The 24,617-nt window shown below is 41.1% G+C and overlaps 1 protein-coding gene across 3 annotated transcripts; it reads left to right on the top strand.

The window, feature by feature from the left end:
* The first annotated feature begins 1,412 nt into the window (after positions 1 to 1,412).
* On the top strand, positions 1,413 to 23,379 carry QSOX2 (quiescin sulfhydryl oxidase 2). Of its 3 annotated transcripts, none has more exons than XM_068211060.1 (12): positions 1,413 to 1,692; positions 6,521 to 6,621; positions 7,801 to 7,849; positions 8,968 to 9,073; positions 9,270 to 9,360; positions 10,704 to 10,849; positions 11,379 to 11,522; positions 13,259 to 13,388; positions 15,240 to 15,362; positions 16,434 to 16,584; positions 20,036 to 20,224; positions 22,342 to 23,379. In XM_068211060.1, exons 1-12 carry the CDS (start codon positions 1,428 to 1,430, stop codon positions 22,890 to 22,892), a joined length of 2,046 nt encoding a protein of 681 aa, XP_068067161.1. In that variant the 5' UTR covers positions 1,413 to 1,427; the 3' UTR covers positions 22,893 to 23,379. The 3 variants fall into 3 exon arrangements, with proteins under 3 accessions (XP_068067161.1, XP_068067160.1, XP_068067162.1); XM_068211059.1 differs by having other exon boundaries at positions 8,965 to 9,073; XM_068211061.1 differs by lacking the exon at positions 1,413 to 1,692 and adding an exon at positions 5,201 to 5,555 and having other exon boundaries at positions 8,965 to 9,073.
* The last annotated feature ends 1,238 nt before the right edge of the window (positions 23,380 to 24,617 follow it).

Here is a 24,617-nt window from a genome sequence, read left to right as displayed (position 1 = left end):
TTTTTAAAATCCTAATTAGCAGTTGCTACAAGTTTTTTCAATTCTTGGAAGCTGTTGGGCTTGGCTATTGTAGCCATCTAATTTGTTGCTTGCCGTACCCACAAAAAATAGAGAAAACCCCAAAGCTGGGATGTGATATGAGAAACCATTTAGGTTGTAGCTGTGGATATGGATCGAAAGATATGTTTCTGAACCATTTTAGATGTAATGGTCAAATAAAAGAAAGGGTCAGGAAAAGGCAAAAGCAGCAGAATTTTACTCTTGTTCTGTTTGTGGGTTGTTGGCCACAAGCAACGATGAATTAAGTTCTAACCCTGAACTCCCCCGATGGGCCTGAAGGAAGAATTTAAACCCCTTTGTTACCTACTTGTTCTTCAAGGATTAAAAGAAGTGTTTGTGAGCAACAGAAGCAAGAATTATCTTTTCAGAGACCTTAGTCTTTCATTATCTGAATTTTAAAATCCTCTGAAACCTTTCTCTGGGGACGTTGTTGGGTTTCTGCTTCTCATTAAGGTAATGACAATTCTTGAGCCTGTATTTAGAAATGAAAGGAGACTTCCATACTGGGCCAGAGTGAAAAGGTGCTAAGATCCATTACTAGTGCTCCTCCTGAATTTATGGAAAGGACAGAGCTTCTCTCAAACCACCTACACACAGCCTTTTATCAGAGCTTCAGCTTGAGAGAGGCTCGTCCCTGCTGAGAGGTACTTAGGGATGAAAGAGCTCTCGACCCAAAGGCTGCCCTGCTTTCATCTCTGCTCAGCGAGAACCCTCATGAAGTTAAAACTTCTCCTTCTATATAAATTATCACATCAATTTGGCCACCGAGTGATCTCACAGAAGGCCAGAATGGGTAAGACAGGAAGGGATCACAGTGGGTCCAGCAGGGTTATCCCAGAGCACGGGATCGTGTCCCGATGGCTCTGGAATATCTCTGGTGAGGGAGACTCCAAACCCTTCCTGGGCAACCTGTTCCTGTGCCTGGCCACCTGGGTGACGAGTGCTTTTCTAACACTTGGAGTTTGTTGGTCGCTGTTTCACGAATCGAATCAAACATCAAAGAACATTCTTCTTTAATAAAAAGTATATATATTCCGTATTTTGCAACGCTCAGGGCACACGGAGACTCCTTGCTCCCCTCAGGGACACCGGATGGTCCCTGCTTCCCTGAGGGACACGGGCAGTCCCGTCAGGGACACGGACAATCCCCGCTCCCCTCAGGGGACACGGGACAATTCCCGATCCCCTCAGGGGACACGGGACGGTCCCCTCAGGAACGCGGACAATCCCGGCTCCTCCGAGGAACACGGGACGCTCGCCGTTCCCCTCAGGGACGCGGGCCAGCCCCTCTGCCCTCAGGCCGTGCCGCCATGGCCGGCGCGTTGCTATGGCGCGGCCCCGCCCCGCCCCTCTCCGCGCGTCCCAACATGGCGGCGGCGGGCGGGGGCCGGCGGCCGCTGCTCCCGCTCCCGGTGCCGTTCCCGGTGCTGTTCCCGGTGCTGCTGGCGGCCGCCGCCACGGCGCGGCTGTACCGGCCCGGGCACGACCCGCTGACCGTGCTGACGGCCGGCTCCGTGCGGCCGGCGCTGCTCAACTCCTCGGCCGCCTGGGTGGTGCAGTTCTACAGCTCGTCCTGCGGCCACTGCATCGCCTTCGCGCCCACCTGGCGAGCACTGGCGGGGGACGTCAAAGGTGAGGCTCGGACCGGGTCACCGCACACGGCCCCGCCGGCCCGGCCGCTGTGCCGCGGCCCTTTGCGGCCTCCCGCCGTGCCCGGAGCCGGTGCAGGGCCGCGGCGGTGCCCCGAGGGGCGCTGGGCTGGGGGACCGCGGGGCCTCGGTCGCTGTGTCACCTGTGGGCCATGCCACGTGTGCCCGGGGGTTGTGTGAGCCGTGGGAGCATCACCCTCATCCCCACCCTCTGGAGGAGGGTGAGCATCACCCTCCTCCCCTGCTCTGGAGGTGCTCTGGAGTGTGAGCATCATCCTCATCCCCTGCTCTGGAGTGTGAGCATCACCCTCATCCCCTGCTCTGGAGGTGCTCTGGAGTGTGAGCATCATCCTCATCCCCTGCTCTGGAGTGTGAGCATCACCCTCATCCCCAGCTCTGGAGTGTGAGCATCATCCTCATCCCCTGCTCTGGTGTGTGAGCATCACCCTCATCCCCAGCTCTGGAGTGTGAGCATCACCCTCATCCCCTGCTCTGGAGTGTGAGCATCATCCTCATCCCCAGCTCTGGAGTGTGAGCATCATCCTCATCCCCAGCTCTGGAGTGTGAGCATCACCCTCATCCCCTGCTCTGGAGTGTGAGCATCACCCTCATCCCCTGCTCTGGTGTGTGAGCATCATCCTCATCCCCTGCTCTGGAGTGTGAGCATCACCCTCATCCCCAGCTCTGGAGTGTGAGCATCACCCTCATCCCCAGATCTGGAGTGTGAGCATCATCCTCATCCCCTGCTCAGGTGCTGCCACACAGCCAAAATAGCACACAGGACAAAGCAAGGCTTGGATGGTGGAAGCACACCTCCAAATTAAAGGTTTTGAAGGAGTCCAGGCATAAAGCATTACCTTACACGCACACAGCAGTGTGGTTTGCATGTAAGTCTCCCTGTGAACCGGAGGTTTGTTTACACTGAACTCTTGAAGGCACGATGTTTATCTTCTAAATGTTTTATAAAGAGAGCAGCTTGTTTCAGAGGATAAACAAAAAATACTGTGGTACTGGAGAGGCTGTGCACACACTTGATTTATATCTTGCAAATTCAGTGTAGTGTGGGTGGGCTCGAAAGGGGAAAAGGACCACCAGAAAGTAATACAAAAATTAAGCAAAGTGAGAACCAGATTTTCAGATTTATCAATTAGTGACTTTAAAAGTAATGCTGGCATCTACAGCTTATGCTGAGGGACCTGCCTTGCTGTCTCTTAGCCTGCTCAGTTTTTTTTGGCAGGTGCTGAAGAGTTGTACTCTATCTGCAGGTGTAAGGAAACAAACAGGCCCCTGAGGTATCAATTAAAGTTCAGTACTTCTGCTGGGGAGGAAATCTGAGATCAGATTTGTAGGAAATGTTATGCTTAATATAGCAGTGAAAAGGCTTTTAAACTACTCTTAATTCACATTTCACCCAGGAGATGTTTCCAGGATGGATACAGCAGTTTTAATGCACTCATGGTTTCACTTTGAGAGGAACTGACGAGCTCTGGCCGTTCTGTGACACTCTGAAAAGCGTTAACAGCTCACATGAAATGTAGGTGAAGTATTAGGTGTACATTTAGATCTATGGACATGGAAACCCACGCTAAAATTGGTCCATCACATGCCAAGGAATTGTGATTGGTGAGCAAAAACTCAAAAGCAGAGAAACACAGAACTGGCATGGTTTTCAGAGCACTTCAAATGCTCCTTACTTGCATGAAGGGTTTGTTTATAAACCAGTAACTTTCTTCTGTTTCATTTGCATAAGTTTATGTAACATTTTCTCTCCTGCTTTAATCTGCTCGTGGCCAAAATAATATTAGATCTTCTCCTTCTTTGAAGTAACAAGGAGGTCTTTGAGCACAGCAGTGGAGAGCACGAAGAGCCCAAACTGGCCAGAGCTTTGGTCAAAATAAGACAGGGATTTACGTGGGATTACAGCAGAGTGATACCTTTGTAACTTGTAAAGACTTCTTCAAATACATATTTTCTTTCTCATCTGCAGATGCTGTTATGCTCTTGTATCACTGCAATCAGTTAAAGGCCTCTCTCCTTTAATCCACTGAGTTTTCATTAAAACTTTCATTTAGAAAGTGGATTTTGAATGTTTGTGGACATTGGCACAACCAGCAAATGCTATTGGCTTTTGGTGTTGTCAGCCAAATGTTTCCATTTTCAAGTTGGATGAATGGGTTTTAGGAGACTGAGAACAGTCACACTTTTCATTGGTAGCTTCATCAAAGAAACCAAACCCAAAACATTTTGCCCACTTAATCTGTCTCAACATTTCTTTTTCAAAAATACTTACTCATCTGTTGGATATTAAAGGATTTCCTTGAGGATGCAGATTTTACATTAGGGAACTCCTAGATCACTGGGGTTATGTTTGCTGATTTGGTGTCCAAACAAAATCCAGTTAAATTGGTGCAACATCTTTGTCCAGAAAAGGCCTGTGCTAATAGACCTAATTTTAATTTTGTTTCTCATTTGTTAAATCTTGGCAATACTGCCATTGCAGACTTCACAGCAGAACATAATCCTCCTGAAAAATAGGATCAGTGCTTGCTTTTGTATAATTTATGTTTTTATTTTGATACTCCCTCTCAGAACAGGCTTTGAGCTCAATCAGTGCTGGTGCTTTCCTGGTCACACATTTTATTTTATTACAGCAGTGGCCAAAGTGGCCATTAACTATCCTTTTTCTGTCTAAAAGATGGTTAAGTCTATCCAACAAAATATCCACAGGCTGGAATTATGTGTAGTAACAAACCTTTGGAAATCCCACATAGGACAACTTGTGAATTATACACAGAATCAATTCACTCCTCAGGATTTGGAGTAACTGTCCAGATTTAGCAGGTTTTGTTTCAAATCCAGCAATAATGACTTCCTGCTAGAAACTGTTCTTTGAACACATTTGGTGGGGAACTGCAGTTACCCTGTTCAGGAAACAGCCAAGTGTCAAAATAGACAGCTCTCAAGTAGCTGTGAGAGGGAGGTGCCTGTGATGAGCCTTTTACCTCCCTGACTGAAACTTCCTGATGGAAAACACCCAGGTTTATGGAAAGGAAGTGAATTCCTTGAAATTCACTGCTCGATGCTCTGTGGCATTTCTCACGTGGGAGGTTTGACCCACCTGCAGGATTCCAGTTTGTCCAACACAGCCCTGTCATTCACTGGAGCTCGTTTAGCATAAACAGAGATTGTGTTGGTTAATCATCCCTCATCTGCCTCTTTCCCATCGCTTGTGAGTCAGTATTTCAAAACCACTAATGCTAATTTAAAATTAATCAGCATTTTAAAAAAAGCCAACCCAGGCTACAGTGCCGCAGTAACTCCAGAGTGTCTGCTGTGCAGTCCAGCAACTCTGGCATCCCTTGGAAAGGGAAAGCTCCGTTTCCAGCAGCAGGAATGCTAAGCAGCACATCCCAGCTGGTGCTCTTTAACCCGAGTGTTTAACTGGGGTGGGGCTGCTTTGTTGTGCGGGGTTATTTGCATTGTGTTCAGAGAGCTCCCATTCATGGCACGGAGGAGGATCCAGACAGGTGGAAAAAGGAGGAGGAGTGGTGAAAGTTGAATGGAGATAACCAGAAGCCAAACTTTTCTTTTGTATTTTGCATTTTATTTGATGAAATGGGCTGTTGTGTCCTTTGTGCTGCTGTGAATGGGTGCCCATCTGCTCCAGCGTGTTTGAGGGCTCTCCTGGTGCCCGCTCAGCTCTTGGCATGTTCAGCACAAACCTCTCCATCAGCTGCCCTGGCCTCCTCCAAACACAAGTAAAGGTCAAGCTAAATTTCACAGACCAGAACTGTCCATCAGCTCTCGAACTTGATGACGCTTTCATGTTCTTTGCTATAAAAGCAGGTTTAATTTTCGTGCTTTTTAAATTTTATTGGGAATTGTGGGGGACCTTCAAATTCTGCCCACGGCTGGTTTGATTTAACTTTGCTTCAAAAAGGAACTGTCTAAGGATTGTCTTGGAGCGGTTCTTCCTTAAAGTGATTGTGCAGCAGAGCCTGGCTCAAAAAGATAAATTCCCAGCAAAAAGAGAAGGAAAAAGCTGTAAGTTAGTTGAAAGCTTTTATTGAAGTTATATAAGCATATTTATGGAAATCCTTGAACTCTCGTGGTTATTGATAAAAAGGAAAGTCAGAGTGATGCTTAAACTCAACTATTAAACACTCTGCTTAAAACTCAGGTATTTTTGGGGGTATAACCAATGTATTTCTGAACAATACTGTCAGATGATACAGCTTTCAGCAGATACTACATGAGCTGGGGTTGTGTGTAATTCTGAGGCCTCTCAGAAAACTGTAAGTTGGAGAAAAAACAGCTTGTTAAAAGAGCTGTAATACAAGGTGCATCAAATTTATGGGTTTGTAATTGACAGCCATGTGGATGAGTAACTGTTGGATGAATTTTATTCAGTTATATACATTCTGCATGCTCTATTTTATGAGCAAAGCTAATAGAAAAAGCTGAGGAATTCAGTCCAGTTCCTTGCAAGTGTTGGATTGGCCCTGATTTCATCTTCCTGGATTCACCACTGGATCTGCTGCATTGTGTGCTGGGATTCCTCTTGTTCAGGTGCATGAAAAACACTGCTGCAGCCAAGAAAAACAGGGAGGTTTTAGTTATTTTAAAAATCAGTAGATTGTATTACACTGGGGGATGGAAATGAATGGCAAATGAGAATCGACCCAGGGCTGGATTTTTATGCCACTGGAATCTCAGAGTCCTGTTGCTGGTTTCCATGGGAAGCAAGGTAATTCATCAGCTGGGATCCGTGGTCACTGCTGCTGAAAATTGAAAGATATCTTTGTTTGCAGACTGGGAATCTGCAATTAGAGTTGGAGTGCTGGACTGTGGGGAAGAGGGGAACTATGAGACGTGCAAAGAATATGGGATTCACTATTACCCAACTCTTAGGGTAAGTGCAGAACATCCTGCCTTAGGCAAATGATGAATGTTTTCTAGTAACTAAACCGTGTAACTCATTGTTTTGTAGCTGGAGTTTTGCTTTGCTGAGAAAACTGCAGAGTTGATAAAAGATTAATTTGAGGGGGTTTTGCTGAATGCGAGAGCTGATGCAGCTGTTTTGAGCAGTAATTCAGTTCTGAATCTGAAAATTTCTTGTTGAAAGAAGATATCATTCTGTAAAGTATTATGTTATTACATGTATATAACCCCTAGTTTCAATAGATATATTAGATAATAACTATTTCTATAAATATTTTTCAAATTTAGATGTTACAGGATAATGATTTTAGTTTTGGTGTGTAAAAGTAAAGGGAACACATTGAAATTGCCTCATGAAAACAGCTTATTGCATGATCAATTAAAAATTTACCCTTGATAGATCTTTTACTATTTTTGTGATTAATTTAATATTTTTCATAATAGAATGCCTAAACTGCCTTTTAAAGAGAATGCTGCGTTAGCCAGAAGTATCTGCCATTGTTAATTTTTAAGTGTAAATGCAATTTTTGCCTTCTCAGTCAGTCTGAATTAATCACATTTTTAAGTATGAGCAGAATGTGGTGGATGGAGAGGGTTGAATAAACTGTTTGTAATGACAGGAGAGGGAATGGGAAACATTTCAGTGTAGGATTTGTGATCTTTTACCCTGATAGTAAAACCAGTATTTTTATTTTCTTTTACTCGCCAAAGTTTTAGGTGTAAATCCTCTTTATTAAACACAGAATCTGTTCCATTTTATTTTTTTGTAGCAGAAGGCAGCCAAGCTCCCTTAGATCTCCTGTTTAACCACTGGAGGGAGTTGGGAAAATGTGAATAGTGTTCCAAGTACACACACAGTTGGTAGCAGTGATTTGGTGATCAGTTCATTTGTGTTTGGGTTAATGTTTGCAGTGCAGGATCAATACACAACATTGAATTATGCATTAAGGTATTTTTCCTCTTGCCCTCAGGTGGGTGAGAAGCAGCTTTTTGGAACTCTTAGGCTAAGAGGGAAAACTGTCTCCTGAGCAGATAAATAAAAATGTTTTGTAGTTAGAGCTGTGAAAGTAAAAAACTCTTGAAAGCCGTTTTTGTTCTTAAACTGGGCTTTTTTTGTCCGATACAGTGACTTTTCTTTTCTCCCACACAGTACTTCAAAGCATTTACAAAGCAGTTCACAACTGGAGAAAATTACCAAGGTAAGAACATTTTACTGTGAGAAATTCCCAGAGCAGTTTTCCTGTCAGCCAGGGCTGTGTCACACAACAAGCAAAATCCCCTTGTCTGTCAGTTCCTTTGGACAGGGATGGGGTGGACACTAAATAGCTCTATAAGACAGAATATTTCAAGTACTCTATGAAGTATTAATCAGAATTTTAAGCAGGCAAAACATTTCTCCAAGAAACTCAGGAATCACATTCCTTTTTTTTTTTAATGTAGCTCTTAATTTTCACAAATTGTTAATTTTTAACAATTAACAATGGCTTGTTAATTTTTTTAATCCCTTTTTTTCCCCACCACACTCCTCATCAGCACGAGATCCAATTTGCTCAATCCTGACTTTTGATCCCTCAGCCACTTTCCAGGCATCCTGAGGTGCACTGGGAGAGCCCCTATTCAGATGGTGACTCCCTGAAAATAGGCTTATCCCTGGGTTTGTCAGGATCACAGCTTGAAGTGGTTTGTCTAGGACAAAAGTAATGTTGTCCCTTTCCATGGATGAACATTTAAAAGGCCAGAGGTCAGAGGAGAGACCACCTGCACCATTAACCCTTCCTGTACAAGAGAACCATAGTTTTACCTCTTGGGCATTTGAAGTATTTTCTGCTTTTTAATGTGGTTCTTTTAAAGCAAATAAAATATTCTCACACTTCAGTTATTTTCTCCTCTTGTTCCATGGCTTTGTGGCCTCTCCATTTGGTAGGAATGATATACCTTGGCAGATTTTAATTTGTGGTTATTATCCTGCTGAAGTTGCCCACAGCAACTACTGTGAAAATGTTCACATTGAGAATCAAGCATTGTTTGAAGAGAAAATCAGCAAGGCAGGCAGATGGATACATTTGGAAAAGTCTTGAGGTTTTATTCATTTTAGGGTGGAATGACAGCTTTTAAATATAATCTCACAGCAACATTGAAATGAAATCCTACAACAAAATCCATAGTTCCTTTTCTTCAGCCAAATAGTATGCTGAGTTTTAAGTCTGAATTTAAAGCAAAAACCTGACCCAGAAAAGCATGCACAGCAAACCTTCATGTGAGTCATTTTTTCCCAGTTTTCTGAAGGTTGTGTTTTTTTGGAACCTGTTCTCAGCAGGAGCAGATCGAGAGCTGCAAACACTTCGTCAGATGATGATTGACTTCCTCCAGAACCATTCCCAGGAGCTGAGACCTCCTGCTTGCCCACCACTGGATCCAGTGTTGTAAGTTCCTTGTTTTCAAATGTAGCTGCTCTCTGTTTACTCAGTTAATTAAATAAACTGTAGAAGATTAAAAATATTTTAAAAGCTTTTTTTTTTTTTTAAATACCGGTTCTGCTACGAGATTGTGAAAGGAAATCCCGTGAGTAACACTGGGTGTATTGCATTCTGTGCTAAATTGCTTTTCTTTTCCTCAAAGGTCCAGTGATCTCCCATCTCTTTTTGACAAGAACAGCCACCACTACACAGCCATTGTGTTTGAGAGCAACAGCTCCTACGTGGGCCGAGAGGTAACGTGGGACTTGTGAGGGACAGAGGGACTGTGAATGGATGCCACCATAAACCAGCTGGATTTGAGCTTATTTAGCCAAGCAACAGCTCCCTGAATGCAGCACTAGAGCAGGCCACACATGTTTGGGGGATCATAAAACCCAGGGATTTGATAGGGCTGTGGTGTTCACTCATGCAGAGGAACTTGCTTACAACAGAAAGTGATGTCATATTGACTTCTTCCATTCTTATTTTAGTAGAAGGTTAATTTATCAATTTAATTCTCAGAACAGTTTTCTTTCAAGAATTTGAAAGATCACAACAAAAATGTTGCAAGAATATATTATTGTTTTGTTACTACTAGAGAACCGTTTTTAGCACTCATTCTTCTGGACAACAGTTTGTAATAATCTAAATTCTCCAGTTCCCTTTCTTCACATATAAATTTTGGGAAATTAAGATGGTAGCATAAAATTATTTCCCCAGTTAAGAAACACAGAGGAAGTGGAAGTCTTTAGGTTTTGCATCCCAGTAAAATATTTGATTGGGCATCATTTCCCCACCTAATTAGCCTGTTGTTAGCTCAAACAACTGTTACTTTTCCTGCTAAGATCCAGGATAGGTGAAGAAAAAAAAAAAGCATAATTATCCAAGCCTAATCTGTGTGGAAGCATCCAGTGTCTGTAAAATGTTTCTAATTAGATTTGATGCTGAGGTGGCCCAGTGTCATGAGTGGAGGAGGTTGTGCTGCCAAAAGTGGGCATTGCTCTGGGATCAGGATGCTTCCAGACGTTTGTTCTCTGGGAGCTGCTGTGGTGCTGCAGGTGGGCATTACTGAAGAAATGTGAAGGTTATAAAGTTCCTCAGCTTTTTATCACACTGTTTTTTATCTACAGTTAGAGGGGAAGACAGTCATTTGATTAACACAAAGTGGAGTCTGCTTTCAGGGTAAAAAATGTTAGTGTTATGTAGTATTTGAGCTTTATAGAATAGTTTAGTGAAACAGAAAAATAGCATTGTTTTCATGTTTACAACACTAGACAAAATGGACAAACCTTCCCATACTGCTGAAGAAACGGCGGCCATGTGTCATCACTGATGGAAGGAAGGAGGAAACGACCAGAAAAGACCAAGAAAAAATAAAATAAAAAAAAGGAAGATAGGAGTAATAATTTCTAGAGAAGAGTAAATCTTCTTTAGGTGAAATTGTTCATGTGCACAGAGCAGCCATAGCTGCACTTCCTGCAAACAGCTTAATGATGCCCTTAAAGGATGATGCACTTCACCTGTTTATGTGTCTTGTCCTGCAAGATTGGATATTCCTTGAACAATGTATAATTCATGGCATCCTCTCATTACCCAGGTTATCTTAGACTTGGTCCAGTATGAAAACATCGTGGTGAGGAGAGCGTTGAATTTTGATAAACCTTTCCTGGAGAAACTGGGGGTCACCTCAGTCCCCTCGTGCTACCTGATACAGCCCAACGGCAGCCATGGATTAATTAACAAGTAAGTAATTATCTGCCAGAGGGTTATGGAGAGGTTCACTTAACTTATAAAGATGTCAGGATTTGATGTCCTGACACCTCATCAATACATTGTACTGCCTGAACTTGTGTGCTCCCTATATTATCAATAAAAGACCTAATACTGCTTTTACTTATCACTTTTGCCTATTAATAGCTTCAATTTATTACTGTGATACTTCTGAAAGGAAAAAAACTTTGGAATAAAAGTGGAAAAAATAAATAAAGCATCAAAGTTCTTAAAAAAAACCATTTTTTGTGTAACATGAACTGACATTTGGATAAACATTATTTGTTCTTACTTTGAACGGAATTTCACACTCCTAATCCAAGTGATTTATTATTCATACATTGAACATTATTTCTTTTAACTTTTTATCAAAACAGGCCATGCTGCACTAGGACTGTAAAACATAAACCAAAGTGAATAGCTTATTTTATAAATACAGTTATTTGCTTTGGACATTCGCTTAGTCTGAGATTAAAAGTGACCTGTCTTTGTCCCTTTGCAGTTTGAAGCCTCTACGGTCTTTCTTTTCTTCATATTTAAAGTCACTGCCAGGTGTAAGGAAAAAACTCCTTTTGCCACTGCAGCTGCCTGCTCCAGAAAACAAAGAGGAGAGCACAGAAATCAAGGTGTGGAAAGAGTTTGACATGTAAGTGATGCCCTTGATTTTTATAAATTTGGTTATTAAGAATTACCTGCAGCTTTTTCCTGCTGCGTGGGAAGCTGTACTGTAATTTAATCCTAGTGCAGTTCCATATTTTACTTCATTTCACTCCGTTCAGTTCAGTTGTGAGCAGCTTTTCAAACAATTCACAGGGGAAATTACTGAGGTATTTTGGTTTTAGCAGCAAATGTCTGCACTGCTCTGGAAGGAATGTTTTTACCAGAAGTGTTGTGAAATATTCAATTGCCTTGAAAATACCAAGGACTTATCACCCACTGCCTGAAAGAAGTGATCAGTGTCCCTGAAAAAATACATGGTGAAATACCAAGCTGTAACATTTCTGTAGGAAATTCTCTGTGTGTGCAATAGTGAAACAGTGCCCACTGAAAAGGGCTTGTCAGATGCAAATATAATAGAAAATACTAAAGTCACTGTAAAAGATGTTTATCACCCCAAATCCTCTGAGGTTTATCTTCACCCTCTTTCCCTCTTTGAGAGGAGGATGCAAAGCCTTTGCAGAGAGATAATCCCTCAGCATCTTTAGATGGAAAAGATGTGGGACTGAGTGCTTTAATAGAATACTTATTTTCCTTTCATGGACACTATTACTGTCATCTTCTTTCAGTGGCTATTATAAAATACTTTATATGGAACATTCAGTTAGCAAAACAACTTAGTTAAATTGAGCTGCTTTCCAGAAAGGCAAAATCTTGTTGACAGGAATCTCCACTCCAAGTATCTTCTAAATAGGATCCTTTTGGAGAACCTCCTGCATTCATGTGGATGTCTCTTTATTTAAGAAACTTGAAGCAGAATTTTGCTGGTTTTTATAACTTAAGTGAGTACTTCATTAATTAAGGAGATAAATTCAGAATAAGTCTGTGGCTTAAATTAAATTATAGTTGTAGTATGTATGATTATAGATGATTGTCTTTAAATATGTTCTTTCCTGCATGTTATTTAGGAGGTGGGAGCAGCCAGTTTTTTCAATGATTGTTTTTTAATTCTGTTTTTTAGCAACAATAATGCTGCTGAATTCTTACAAGAAGTATGAACTCTGTGAACTTCTGTTTGTTCAGTTCCATTGCTCTGTCTCACACTGCCTGAAAAGCATTGAAAGCTGGGGCTGTGTGCCTGATGCATTTGTACTTTGTAAAGCAGGTTTAGTTATGAAGATATTTGGTTGTGAGAAGGAACTTGGAAAATGTTTTATTTGGTTTATATGGTTTACTTGTCAGAATTCTTAAGAGCTGCTGTGTTTTAACTGGGAGGTAAAGGACCTGCAGCAAAACTGCTGCATTTGAGAGAGGAATTCTAACTGAGTCCTTTCCAGCACTGACATTTTCAGTCCTGTTTGCACCCCTGCCCTGTGTAGAGTCCCCTGTTGTTTAGAGCATGTCCTGTTTCTGTTTGTGGTCAGCCCAGCAGAGAAGCTGTAATTTCCTTACACCAGGGCTGTAATTTCATGACAAGGTAAAGCTGGCTGGGAGGCAAAAAGTTCAGTCAAATATGAAAAAAACTTTCTCATGTGTGCTTGTGCCTCAGTTGTCCAAACTCTGTCTGTGCCACTCAGGCTGGGCAGGACTCTGCAATCACTGTGGGGTGGCCAGTGCTGGGGGGGCTTTAATGACACTTCCTCTCATCAATTTTACCTCTGAGACTGGTGGGGAAAGGAGTGGCAGGACACTGCCAGAGCACCCCAGGATTGATGTGTGTTCCAGGTCCAGGCTCTACATGGCTGACCTTGAGTCAGGATTGCATTTCCTGCTCCGGGTGGAGCTGGCCACGCACAAGGCACTCGAGGGAGCTGAGCTGAAAACCTTCAAGGACTTTGTCGCCATCTCTGCCAAGGTAGGCACTTCTGGGCTTTGATTATTTGTGGAGATAAAGTGACTCCACCAGAAAATTTATTGTGGGACGTAAGTCTCTCAAAATGCCTTGCACAGTGTTTGAGTGTGTGCATCCTCAGTAGCTTAAAAAAGAGTTTGGTGAGTTTTTTAAGGGCTATTTTTGAGGTATTGTTTGCTGTTCTGACATACTTACAGGGTTAAAATGCAATTTAATTTCACCTTAGGGGGCTCAAAATTAAATAGAGCTTAAGTAGTCTGCAACATATTGAACAAACACTGTAAATATAGTCCATTTATCAGATTTTCAGGATAAGTAGCTATTGTTACTCAGTGGGATTAAACCAACCTTTGTTTTTCATTCTTGACTTTTTGATTTCATTAATGCATACTTGGCAAATGCTGTTCTATTTAGAGATGTTAGTAGCTTCTGTCTGAATTTTGAATATAATTAAGGTACTGATTTTGATTCAATAGGTATTCAAAAATAACTGAGCTATTGAATATAATTGAGTATTTAAAAATTAAAAATGCTTATGTGTTAAATTTGCATGAAAAGAAAATACATGTAATGTGATATGACTTGAAAAAATTTAAAATAATTTTGCTTTATAATGCCAGCTTCCTGAAATGACCAATATATCTTTCTTTTTACTCACTGTGTAGCTAACACTGATTTATTTTTAACAAGTGAATTAATAACTCTTAAGGGAATAATAAGGCCTATATGAACCATTTCCAAATATCTGGGTTTATCTGAAAATCAGACAGTTCCTTACCCAGCCAGCTCCCCCCTGCAGCCATCAGAGGTCAGAAATCTCCAGCTGGCCTCATTTCTTTAAGAAAGTGTGGTGGTAATCTTTCCATCATATTATCCCTAAAGCATCCTCTGTCCTTCCCTATGCTTCCTGGCCAGCTGATGTCATTTGATTCCCTGGCTGTTGATGATAAATGAGGAATGTTCTCTTTTAGGTGCCTGCTCATCTCCACCTCCCCTGTCTATCAGGGGTTGCTATCCTTTATTTGCATTTTTTTTTTTTTTTGTCATGTAACACTTTTCTCATTTTGCTTATTCATATTTTCAGGTGTTTCTGTTAGGAATTTTTTTGTATTCTTCTCCTGTTTATAGTGATGGTCAATCCAAAGGCACAGAGATCTCTGATTCTTGCTTGGGGAATTTTCATGACTGAAATCCTGCTCCCTCTGGAAGGGTCCTAAAGAATGGCAGATACTTGACTTAATTCTGTAATAATTCCAACCCTTATTAAACAAAATAGCATTTCTGCTGTAAAATAATGGCCTTACCACTGATTTACAGTTTTCACACTCAGCTGCCAGGCTGTGGCTCCTGTAAATTCTGAATTAAGGAAGTCCCTGATTCCAGATCACTTTGGAAATCACTGTTACACATGAAAGGAAGATGTTCTTCTCGATAACAACTCCTAAACTTACAGAAATCTGACTCAAAAGAACTAATTTTTGTGATTGATCTTCCAGAAATGAGAAGGATTTCAGCCTCTCTGTTTCACTGAGGTGTTTTACTCTGTTTTGAGCAACATTCTGAACTGAACGATCTTAATGTGAAATCCTAGATAATGTCAAGTTGTTCTGTAGCATTCCTGCCTGCTTAATTTTTAACATTTTGCACAAAAAAACTTGTTGAATTTTGTAATCAAAAGCTGGTGTGAGATGGCTTTTTACTGAAAGCAGAACAAGTAATTAATTTGCTCCTAGAAAAACAAAATGAAGCATTTTACAGATGGCAAAAACGTTTGGATAAAACCAAAAGCGTCATGTTGTTAATGAGACCCGTGCTTGAAAATGTTTTCTTCCTTTTTTTTTATATTTTTCTCAGCTTTTTCCTGGCCGTCAGCCTGTGGTGAAGTTGTTAGAGACCTTGCAGGAGTGGCTGGTGAGCCTTCCATTAGACAAAATCCCTTATGATGCTATCCTGGATCTGGTCAACAACAAAATGCGGGTAAGCTGTTCCCAGTTCCAGCATAAAACAGGGCATTAGGAAAGGATAAGATTCTCTATCAATCTAAGACATCACTTACTGCTGCTCCCCCAGTCATAATGGAGTTATAAGAAGGTTAACATGAAAATAAAATGAAATCATTAGCAGGAAAACACAACCCACATCCACACAAAGAAATTGAAATGAGAGAATTGAAACACGCAATCCTGGCTGGGATTTATAATGAGCAAGCAATACTTGTTTCCCTAATGTCATCCCCGGGGATGCAAGATTCCCAGAGGATATTTCTGATTTTGCTGTGCCTGCTGTCAGCAGGATTCTCTTGAAGGTTAGAGTTTAAGTGATGGGAAATTTACCCACTGAAATGTGCATTATTCCTGAAGAGTTTCCCCAAATTGCTCTCTAATTTCCCTGCTGGAATCCCATCCCACTTTGGCAAAGCCCTGTCATAGGGTTGTCTTTGATCAGAACTTCACAATTTCTTCCCTATTTCTGTCGGAAATTTGAAAGCCTCCTGTGTGTTTTAGGAAGAGGAGAGAGGAATCTCAGAAACTAAAACCTTGCACTGTATTTCAGGTGCAATGAATAATGAGTGGGTTTGTTCCAAGAAGAAATAATAAGGAATTTTACAGCCAGTTATGGCTTTGCACTGTAAATCATGTAAACCTTGTGGAGTAATAGGGAAATTTGGGACTGCCCAGAGAAGCTGGAGCTCTGGCAGTGTACAGTGTGTTGTGTTCTTAAAAAAAAAAAAAATCTTCACAGTTTAAACTACTTTGTATGCTCTGTCAGACTGATTTTAGCAGGTTTGATGTCAATGACTGAACAATTTGTATCTTGTCCAAAAGGGATGAGTTTTATGATGATGCTTCAGAGTATCTGAGACATGAGGACTTTTGTTTGCCTGAAGCACGAACTGATTAACAAGTGCAGAAAGTCATTTATTGTTCTTTACCCTGGATCACCTCAATTCCATGTGGGATCAGCAGTGCTGCCACACTCAGTGGTACATTTAGGCCCCAGAGCACCACATACCTTAAATACATCTCTTTTTTTTTTTTTTTTTTGCAGATTTCTGGGATATTTCTCCCCAGGAAAGTCCAGTGGGTTGGCTGCCAGGGCAGCAGACCAGAGCTGAGGGGCTACAGCTGCTCCCTCTGGAAGCTGTTCCATACCCTCACTGTTCAGGCTGCACTGAGACCAAAAGCTTTGTTAAACACAGGTGAGCAGCAAATATTTTTTGGTGTGTAAATCCTCAGGGAATCAGTTTGTGGAGGAGAGTGGCTGCAAGGCTGCACCAGCAGGGGTCAGAGCTTGGCTGCAGCAGAAAGGTTTGGAAATGTGCTAAATAAAGTGTGCGGCCCTAAAACTGCGAGTAATAAACAGAAAAAGGAAAAAAAAGAAGAAGAGAATTTCAAACAAAGAAATTTTGAGCTCCCTGAAAAGGGATGAAAATGATTCAGGTTACCTGAGGTTGCACTGGGAATGAAATTTGAAGAAAATGAGGTTTTACCATACAGCTCAGTAGCTATAAAAGATGTACAGCCATCAGCTGATCCTTCTGTAATGTTATTTCTTAAATACTGAATGTTACAACTTCCTGGTTTATTTTTTTTCAGCTGAATGTACCTGTCATTAATCCCTGCAGTGATTTACAACTTTGCCAGCACTCTGTAAAATTGCTCATTTTTAGACTTGCAGCATTTTGTGAAGCCGAGTGTTAATATTCTGGTGATGATTCCTGTTTAAGTAACATGCTGGTTATAAAATCTATTCTCCTCACCCAATGAAAATAGAATCACTAATGCTAAAAGTTTGGGTTTTATTCTTGCCAGGACAGTGCTTTGTTTGCTTACAGTTCTATTTAGTTTTCATTTAAAACCTTTTAAATGTCTTTTCCAAGGAATATGGGAATTCTACATGGACACCATAAAACTCAGAAATTTTCAATTTACCAGTTGTTGATTGTATGTTTAAAAGGATTTTATTATTTCACATTACATCCATACATTTGTCAAGCATTATTTGCAGTCAGAGTGAAAATCCTTCAAATCTGAATAATTCTCCTGCAGAACAGGCATTTTTTGATAGCAAATCATTCTGTTGTTGGCTTTTGTTTCTCTGTTTTGTTTGTTGTTCACGGGGCAGTGGATTGAATTTCTTCAATTTAGTGCATTCACTGCCCAGTGAGTTTGAGGGGTTTGTGCTGGATGATTTTGAGCTGTTCAGGAGGATCCTGCATAACTTAAATTTCCCCTTTTAGTTCCAAAATATTCTGATTCAATCTAAAAAAAAAATTCTTAATATTTAACTGCACAAAATTGCCCCTCAAATTGTGTGTTTCAGGCATGAGCCTGAAGTTAAAAATCCATTGTAGAACCTGAGAACTCTTTGGCACAGTTAACCCTGGCTGTAAATCGGGCCAGATATGTGATGATCACTTCTTATGGTGAAAGAATTGGGTCAGTCTGAGACTGTGGGATTATGTCTTGGGAGGTTTTCCTCTCCTTATTGCTTGTTTAAATCCCATCTACTAAAAAGCATGATGCACTCCCTAATCCTTCCCACCACAGGTAGGGTTTTATGGTTCTTGTCCACTTTAAAGATTAGGGTTACCCTGAATTGCAGTAGTTTGGGAGGAAAGAGAAAAGGAGGATTACACAATGATACATGGCAGATGTTAATAGAAGATTCATCTCGGGGCTGATAAAAGAAAAACAAACAAAATGAGCCATTTTGCAATTGTTTTCTTTCTGAAGCAGATGTATTTTTCTTGATCGTCCCCTCTGCTCGAGGGCCTGGCACTCTGGGTGAACTCCCTGTGGCTTTCTTGATAAAATGATTTTACTGGGTTATGTTTGATACATTTTCATGCTGAATGGGGAAATCTGAACCTGCAGTGGGAGTAGCAGGAGGGATCCAAAGGAACTCAGGACAGAACTGCTCACAGCCAAGGATGTGTAAAATCATCGTAGAAATCATTTCCTGAGCACTCTTCGTGACAAGAAATGTGGGTTTAGGTAACAGGATGTGTTGGTGTGAATAACACAGGCTTGTGGATTTTATAATACATTATCTGGCATTTTTAAAATCTATTGCTGAATTTGACAGATTTCCCCACGAAATGAATTTTCAAGGGTGTGCCATTGCACAGGAGAACAGGTGAAATGAAATTTGTGTGTGAATCTCTTGTTTCTCCACAAAGAGATAATTTGCTGGTTGTGTTTGTTATTGTTGTTTTTCCTAAATACATATTTCAGTATAAATGGTAAAACTGTTCTGCCTGAAATTCGTTTTAACTTCCAAAATAATTTTCCAGCCTTTCTTTTAATGCAGTAATTTAATCTGCTTTAATCTCATAGCTTTTATTTATACATGTCTGTTCAATCACAGATATTGAATGGCTGAGGAGGAATCAGGGTTTTTTTAGGATTTCTTTTGGGCTTTAAAGACTTTTTGCTGCTGTGTTTAAGAATATCCTGTTGTTGTTCTAAATAAAGGTGTTGATGACAATCTTTATTTATTTCCCATACCTGTAATAGATGACTGCTCTGATAGTTTGCGCAGGTTTTGTTGATTTTTTTTCCAAGAAAACAAAGCAATAGTAAATTACTCGTGGTGTTCGGCAGCAGGAGTCTGTAATTTGATCAATCTGCACCATAAAATGTGTTTAATTTGACAAGTGTGTGCTCGTGGTAACACACAGGACATTTTAAAATACATTTTGACATAATTTACTGGGTCAATTAAGCATGAATCAGAAATTCTGTGTGACAGAGATGAAACCATTAGGATTTCAACAAATTATATCAGGTTTTCAAGGCACTTAGAGATGTAAGGAGCTACCTGCTGACTCAAGAAAGGCCACAAAGTTCTCAGCCTGTGCAGGCCTCCTCTTCCTGCTGAATTCATTATTCTTTTGCATTGTCTTTAGTGTGAAAGTGTGAAGGATATAAAAAGAATCACACGTTTGTGTTTATTTTAGGAGGAATTCCTGGTTTATTCTCCAAGGTGTTGCTCAGCAGTTGCTCTGTGCATTCAGAGCCTGCCAAAAAAGCCGTGGAATTAATAACTCTAATGGGATTGTGATGCTCTCTAATTCCTCAGAATTGTGGAGTAACAAACAGCTCTCACAGGCACCCAGTGCAGGACTCACCAGAGGGAGTTTGACTTTTGATTTTCAGTAGCAAAATCACCATAACTTCAGTGCCTGGGCATGAATATAGAGGTGAATGCATAATAAAAACATTCATTTAGTTATTGGGCAAGAGCTTGGAGAAAGTCCCTAATTCCCCAGGAGTTGTGACATGCAGAAAGTGTGTATTTAGCATATTTTAACAATTTCACAATGTTCTCTGATAAAAATAATGTCTGGTTTTCATTAACTAAGTTTGGTCTTCCCCTCAAATGTTAAGATACTCTGAAAGGAGAAATTTTGCTGTAGAGACCACTAGACTTTTATTTGGTTGTGGTGTTCAGGGTAGCTTTGAGCACAGCTGTACAGACTGAATATGTTGTGTGTGTTGCTACAAACAGCCACTGTAAATTGCAAAAGTGATTCATTTCAGATCAGGTGTCAATTCTGTGGAACAAGAATGGAGCAACTTTTCCTTTCCTTCTCCCCCCCTTTCAATTTCCTGCTGTTGGAGCTGCGTCTGTCCCTTGTCTTGTAGGTCTTGAGGACAGCCCCCAAATTGTGCTGCAGGTCATGAGGAGATACATCCAGCACTTCTTTGGATGCAAGGCTTGTGCTCAGCACTTTGAGGAGATGGCCAAAGAATCCTTGGATTCTGTGAAAAGCTTGGACCAGGCTGTTCTGTGGCTCTGGGAGAAGCACAACGTGGTGAACAACAGGCTGGCAGGTAGGGGAGAGAAACTCCTGAGCCAGAGCTGGTAGAGAGTGGAAAACATCATTCTCAGAGCTGGTTTCTTCTGAGATTTCACCTGTTGCTTGGTGAGGCTCTTTCTGGAGCACAAATCAAAGGAGTAATTCAGCTGCTTAGCAGTGGATAAAAAATAATTACATTTCTTTCTGTAGCAGTTTGGGGTTTAAAACCTGCCTTTGTTTTGTTTTGGAAAATGATGGCAATTGAACAAGAGGCTTCCTCAGGATAAAAGAGCCTCAACTCTTGGCTGATCAGCATCTGAATAAAAATAAAATTACTGTATAAAGGAAATCTGTGCCCCCTCCAGATCCTTGTGTTTTCAGTTGAAAGTGCTGTTAAAATACTGGTTGTGTTTAATCCATTCTCTTATGGAGGTATCAAGTAACTAAAGCACTAAAGAAAATTGGTTTCTCTTAGCACTAAATCCCTGTCTGCTGTTATGGATCTGGGTAATGCAGCATTAGTTACAATTTCAATATGCTACATTGTGTTCATATTATGCTCCTGCTGCATTCCCCAGATTTATGAAGAATTAAATACTGTTGTGAGTACAAATACTGTTGTGCCTCCTTTCTCTGAGGAGGAAAAAAAAAGTAAATAATAAGAGATTAAATAAAAACATCCTCTAATTTTGGTTCCTGTAACAGGCAACTCCTGTGGACTTGGAGTTGCCAAGTGGTGGAGCAGTGCACTTATTTGGAACATTAAGGTATTGGAAAACTCACATGGATATTGATTTAGGTGATACAGCAGCCAGCTAAAATAGCCTTTTAGTAAGAAGTATAAACACACTGGGATAAATAATAATGTTAAATTATGCTTTTTCAGTTTGCTAAAATTTCTCTGTGGGACAGTGATATATTTTCATCCTTAAAAGCTGCATCTGTATTTGTGTTGCTGTGTGAGAAATGATGTTTGGTCAATGAAAACACCTTGGGGTGGGGGTCAGGAGGTGCCTGGATATGGCTCTACCCTTTTGAATTATTCCCTGTTCCTTTGGAATGCACAGGATTTACAGCATTTCCCTCTTTGGCAGGAAAACACAAAGTTCAGGGAGTTTTCTCTTTGTAACTTTGTGTAACACATTTTGTTTCTGCATTTTTTTTATGAAACAAATTGATTGCTGGGTGATCATTAGGATAAAAAACCCAATTTGCTCTTTTGCTCATAAATATCAAGGAAACAAATATTTTTAAATGCCTTTTGAATCCCTATTTTACCCAAAATCATGGGGAAGTTTCCTGCTTTTAAAAATAAAAATAATAAAATGGGAATAAAATGCTAAATTATTATTTCTAGAACATTTTAAGTGCTAGTGTACTAATCAGGTTAATAAATTTGGGGTTTTACCAGGTGAAGATTTTTTTTTCTAAAATTTATCTCCATTCACATTTTAAAATACTGGCTTTTAGAGCAAAGTTTGAGACCAGCTGCAGTATTCAGCTCAGAAACGTGGCCAGAGCTGTGAGCATCTAAATGTTAAAATTAGATCTAATTCAAGACAGTGTTACATATTTAAAGACTTGTTTTTTAGCTGAAAAATCTATCTTAAACATGAACATGGCTTTTAAAATACTGCAAATGTTTGTTCTGGTAATGATGCAGAGCTGTGGAAAAGCAAGCTTGGGATGGAATGGTTCACAACACAGAAACATGGAAATATCTGAGTGTCTGGCCTTGGAGCTGCTCTTGCAAACCAGGCAGAAAACAGGGATTAAGGAGTGAAAAGAGCAGTTTGTTTTGCACCATAATTCAGGTTAACCCTGCAGGGCCCAGACTGTTGTGTGTTCCTGCCTCCTGAAAGCAGCAATCGCAGGATTTGGGGTTGGGATTGAAATGCTGCAGCTTTTACTGTGAGAAAAGGGAAATCATTGTGAGTTAGTGTTTGTATTTTGAAATGTTTGGAGTCAGAATTGATGAGAAAAGTTCCAAATTTGTGATTGTCTTTGTTTAATTCCATTATTGTGCTGTGGCTTTTTATGCCAACCTCACTGAAAGTGGAAAACACTCCCTGGGCAGTGTCTGATGGTGCAGCTTTCCCACTTCATTCCTCCTGACTTTTTCCCATTTTATATTTTTCTCCTCCCAATTAGGTGATTTGACTGAAGATCCAAAATTCCCCAAAGTTCAGTGGCCAACTCCAGACATTTGTCCTGCATGTCATGAAGAAATCAAAGGGCTGCACAGCTGGAATGAAGCCCAAGTCCTGCAATTCCTGAAGTCCCATTACAGCAGTGAAAATATTCTCTATAAATACACCGAGAGCCAGACTGACCCTGGTGACAACGAGCAGGGAGACACGAGGGAGGTGAAAGACAAAAACCTGCTGAAGAACTCGGGGGGAAATGGAGAAAACAAGCTCCAGGATGAGGAGAACCCAGGAGATCCAGGCTCCAAGGTGTTGCAGAAGCCAATGGGAAATCCTGGAGCTGTCCAAGGTAGCGGCAAAAGCGCAGCTGCATCCGTGAGCCTCAAAGGGACCAGGCAGGCTGTGTCCTTCCTAGGGATTGGATTTTCCAACCTAGACATGAGCCTGTGTGTCATCCTCTATGTGGCATCATCCTTGTTTTTAATGATCATGTACTTTTTTTTCCGGGTGAGGTCCAAGCGCTGGAAAGTGAAGGCTCACCGTTCCTCGGTGTAGGAGTTCTCGCTGTACGTGGCTGTTGGGTCCCAGACACAGCTTTAATATTTATGATCAGGGATTTTATATGCAGTATTCCTTGGGTCAGGCCCCTTTCTTCCTGAGGCATTTCACAGGTGTTCAGCTGAACAGGTGGAGCTGGCCTTGAGATCCCCAGGCTTTGCCCAAGGCCACGTCAATGTCCTCGCACAGGAGCGTTGCATTTGGCAGTTAAGATTTTTCCATGACTTCCCACCAACATCCTTTACTCATTTCCAGAGTAAACATTGCATTATGCAATCTGCTGTGCCTGCTGGAGAAGGAAATTGGATATTGTTTTGTGTATTTTCAAGTCAGGTGTTATTTTTTTTTTTAATTTATCCAGAGCTGATTTCACCTCCCCAAGTGCTGAACGGTACCTTGGCTGCTTCACTGGGAGAAGCAGGAATTCTGATGTTTCTTTTCAGGAAACATGAGTTCTCTTCTGATTAAATCAATTCTAAACCTCTGTGACTTTCTGAAAAATTATTTACATATTTGAAGTAGGAAGCATTTCATGTTCAAATCATTCATCCATTCTCTGGTGCGTTCCAGACAAGGATATGTGTGTGTCATCACTAGAATGAGAGTTCTGGGGCACAATTAGCAGCCTGATTCTGATTGCTCAGTAATTATGGTGTTACCCAGGTGGAAACCAATCCTGATGAACTCTAGGAAGGGAAAACAATGTTTTTAGTGAAGGACAGCAGGATTTGTGTTATCGTGGCAGAACAGATTGGAAAAAACTACAAATATTGAGTTTCTTCTGTTGAATTTCTCCACCACAAGAGAGCAATTAACACTTCCTTTGGTATTTCCAACCAGAGCTGCCCCATTCTGGGATGTCCAGTTCCCTCTACAGCTCAGTGTGAGGTCCTTGGAGCAGCAATGAGAAGAAATCACAAAAACATTACAAAATCATCCTTGGGAGTAGGAGTTGCTGTGGTCCTGGCTGGGGGGATAATTCACGTCCTGGATAGTGAAGTTTATAATCCTATCCAATGTAATTGAGCATGTTCTAGTTATCCATTACCTAATCTTTAGTTAATCCTAATAGGTTTTGGCCTCAATGTTTTCTCGTGGCAGCGAGTTCTCCAGATTAATTATGTTATATAAAAAGGCTTTTCCTTTCAATTCTACATTTGCAACTTTTAATTTAATTGAAGGTTTGCTGGCACCTCTGTTACATGACAAGGAAGAAGGAGTCCCTGGCCAATTCCCTGGATTTATACCATTGGTGTGTCCTCCTCTGATTTCCCTCAGAAGCCCCAGCATAGAAAGTTTGAAGCCTGGCAACAAAAAAAGCACAGGACCTCCACAGGGTTATTTTTTCATAATCAAATATTGGCTGCTCACAAAATTGAGTGTTTCTGACAGGTCTCTGCAGCATCCAGTTGGAAAGGCAGAACTGAGCTGCAAAGATTCACTGTCCTTGTAGCTGAAGTGTATCACAGCAACACCCACAGAGAGGAACAACTTTCTGGGGCTGCTGTGAACGTGTTACAGGAAGAAATCTCAGTTCCCAAGACCCTGTCAGTCGAACATTCCTGCAGAGGGGCTGGGTCTGTGCCCTTAGAGGACCCTCAGAATTCCAGAGTTCTAGTAGAAGGAACCATCCTGGGTCTTCCCTCTTTAGGAATTTATGACTCCCATCCTTAGAGCAGCTGGGCTGGGATTTCAAACACCCTGCAAGCACAAGGGTGATGG

The sequence above is a fragment of the Anomalospiza imberbis genome, chromosome 21, assembly GCF_031753505.1.
Source record: "Anomalospiza imberbis isolate Cuckoo-Finch-1a 21T00152 chromosome 21, ASM3175350v1, whole genome shotgun sequence".
Lineage (NCBI taxonomy): Eukaryota > Metazoa > Chordata > Aves > Passeriformes > Viduidae > Anomalospiza > Anomalospiza imberbis.
Note: the sequence above shows the minus strand (reverse complement) of the source record. Positions and strands in the feature narration are given on the sequence as shown.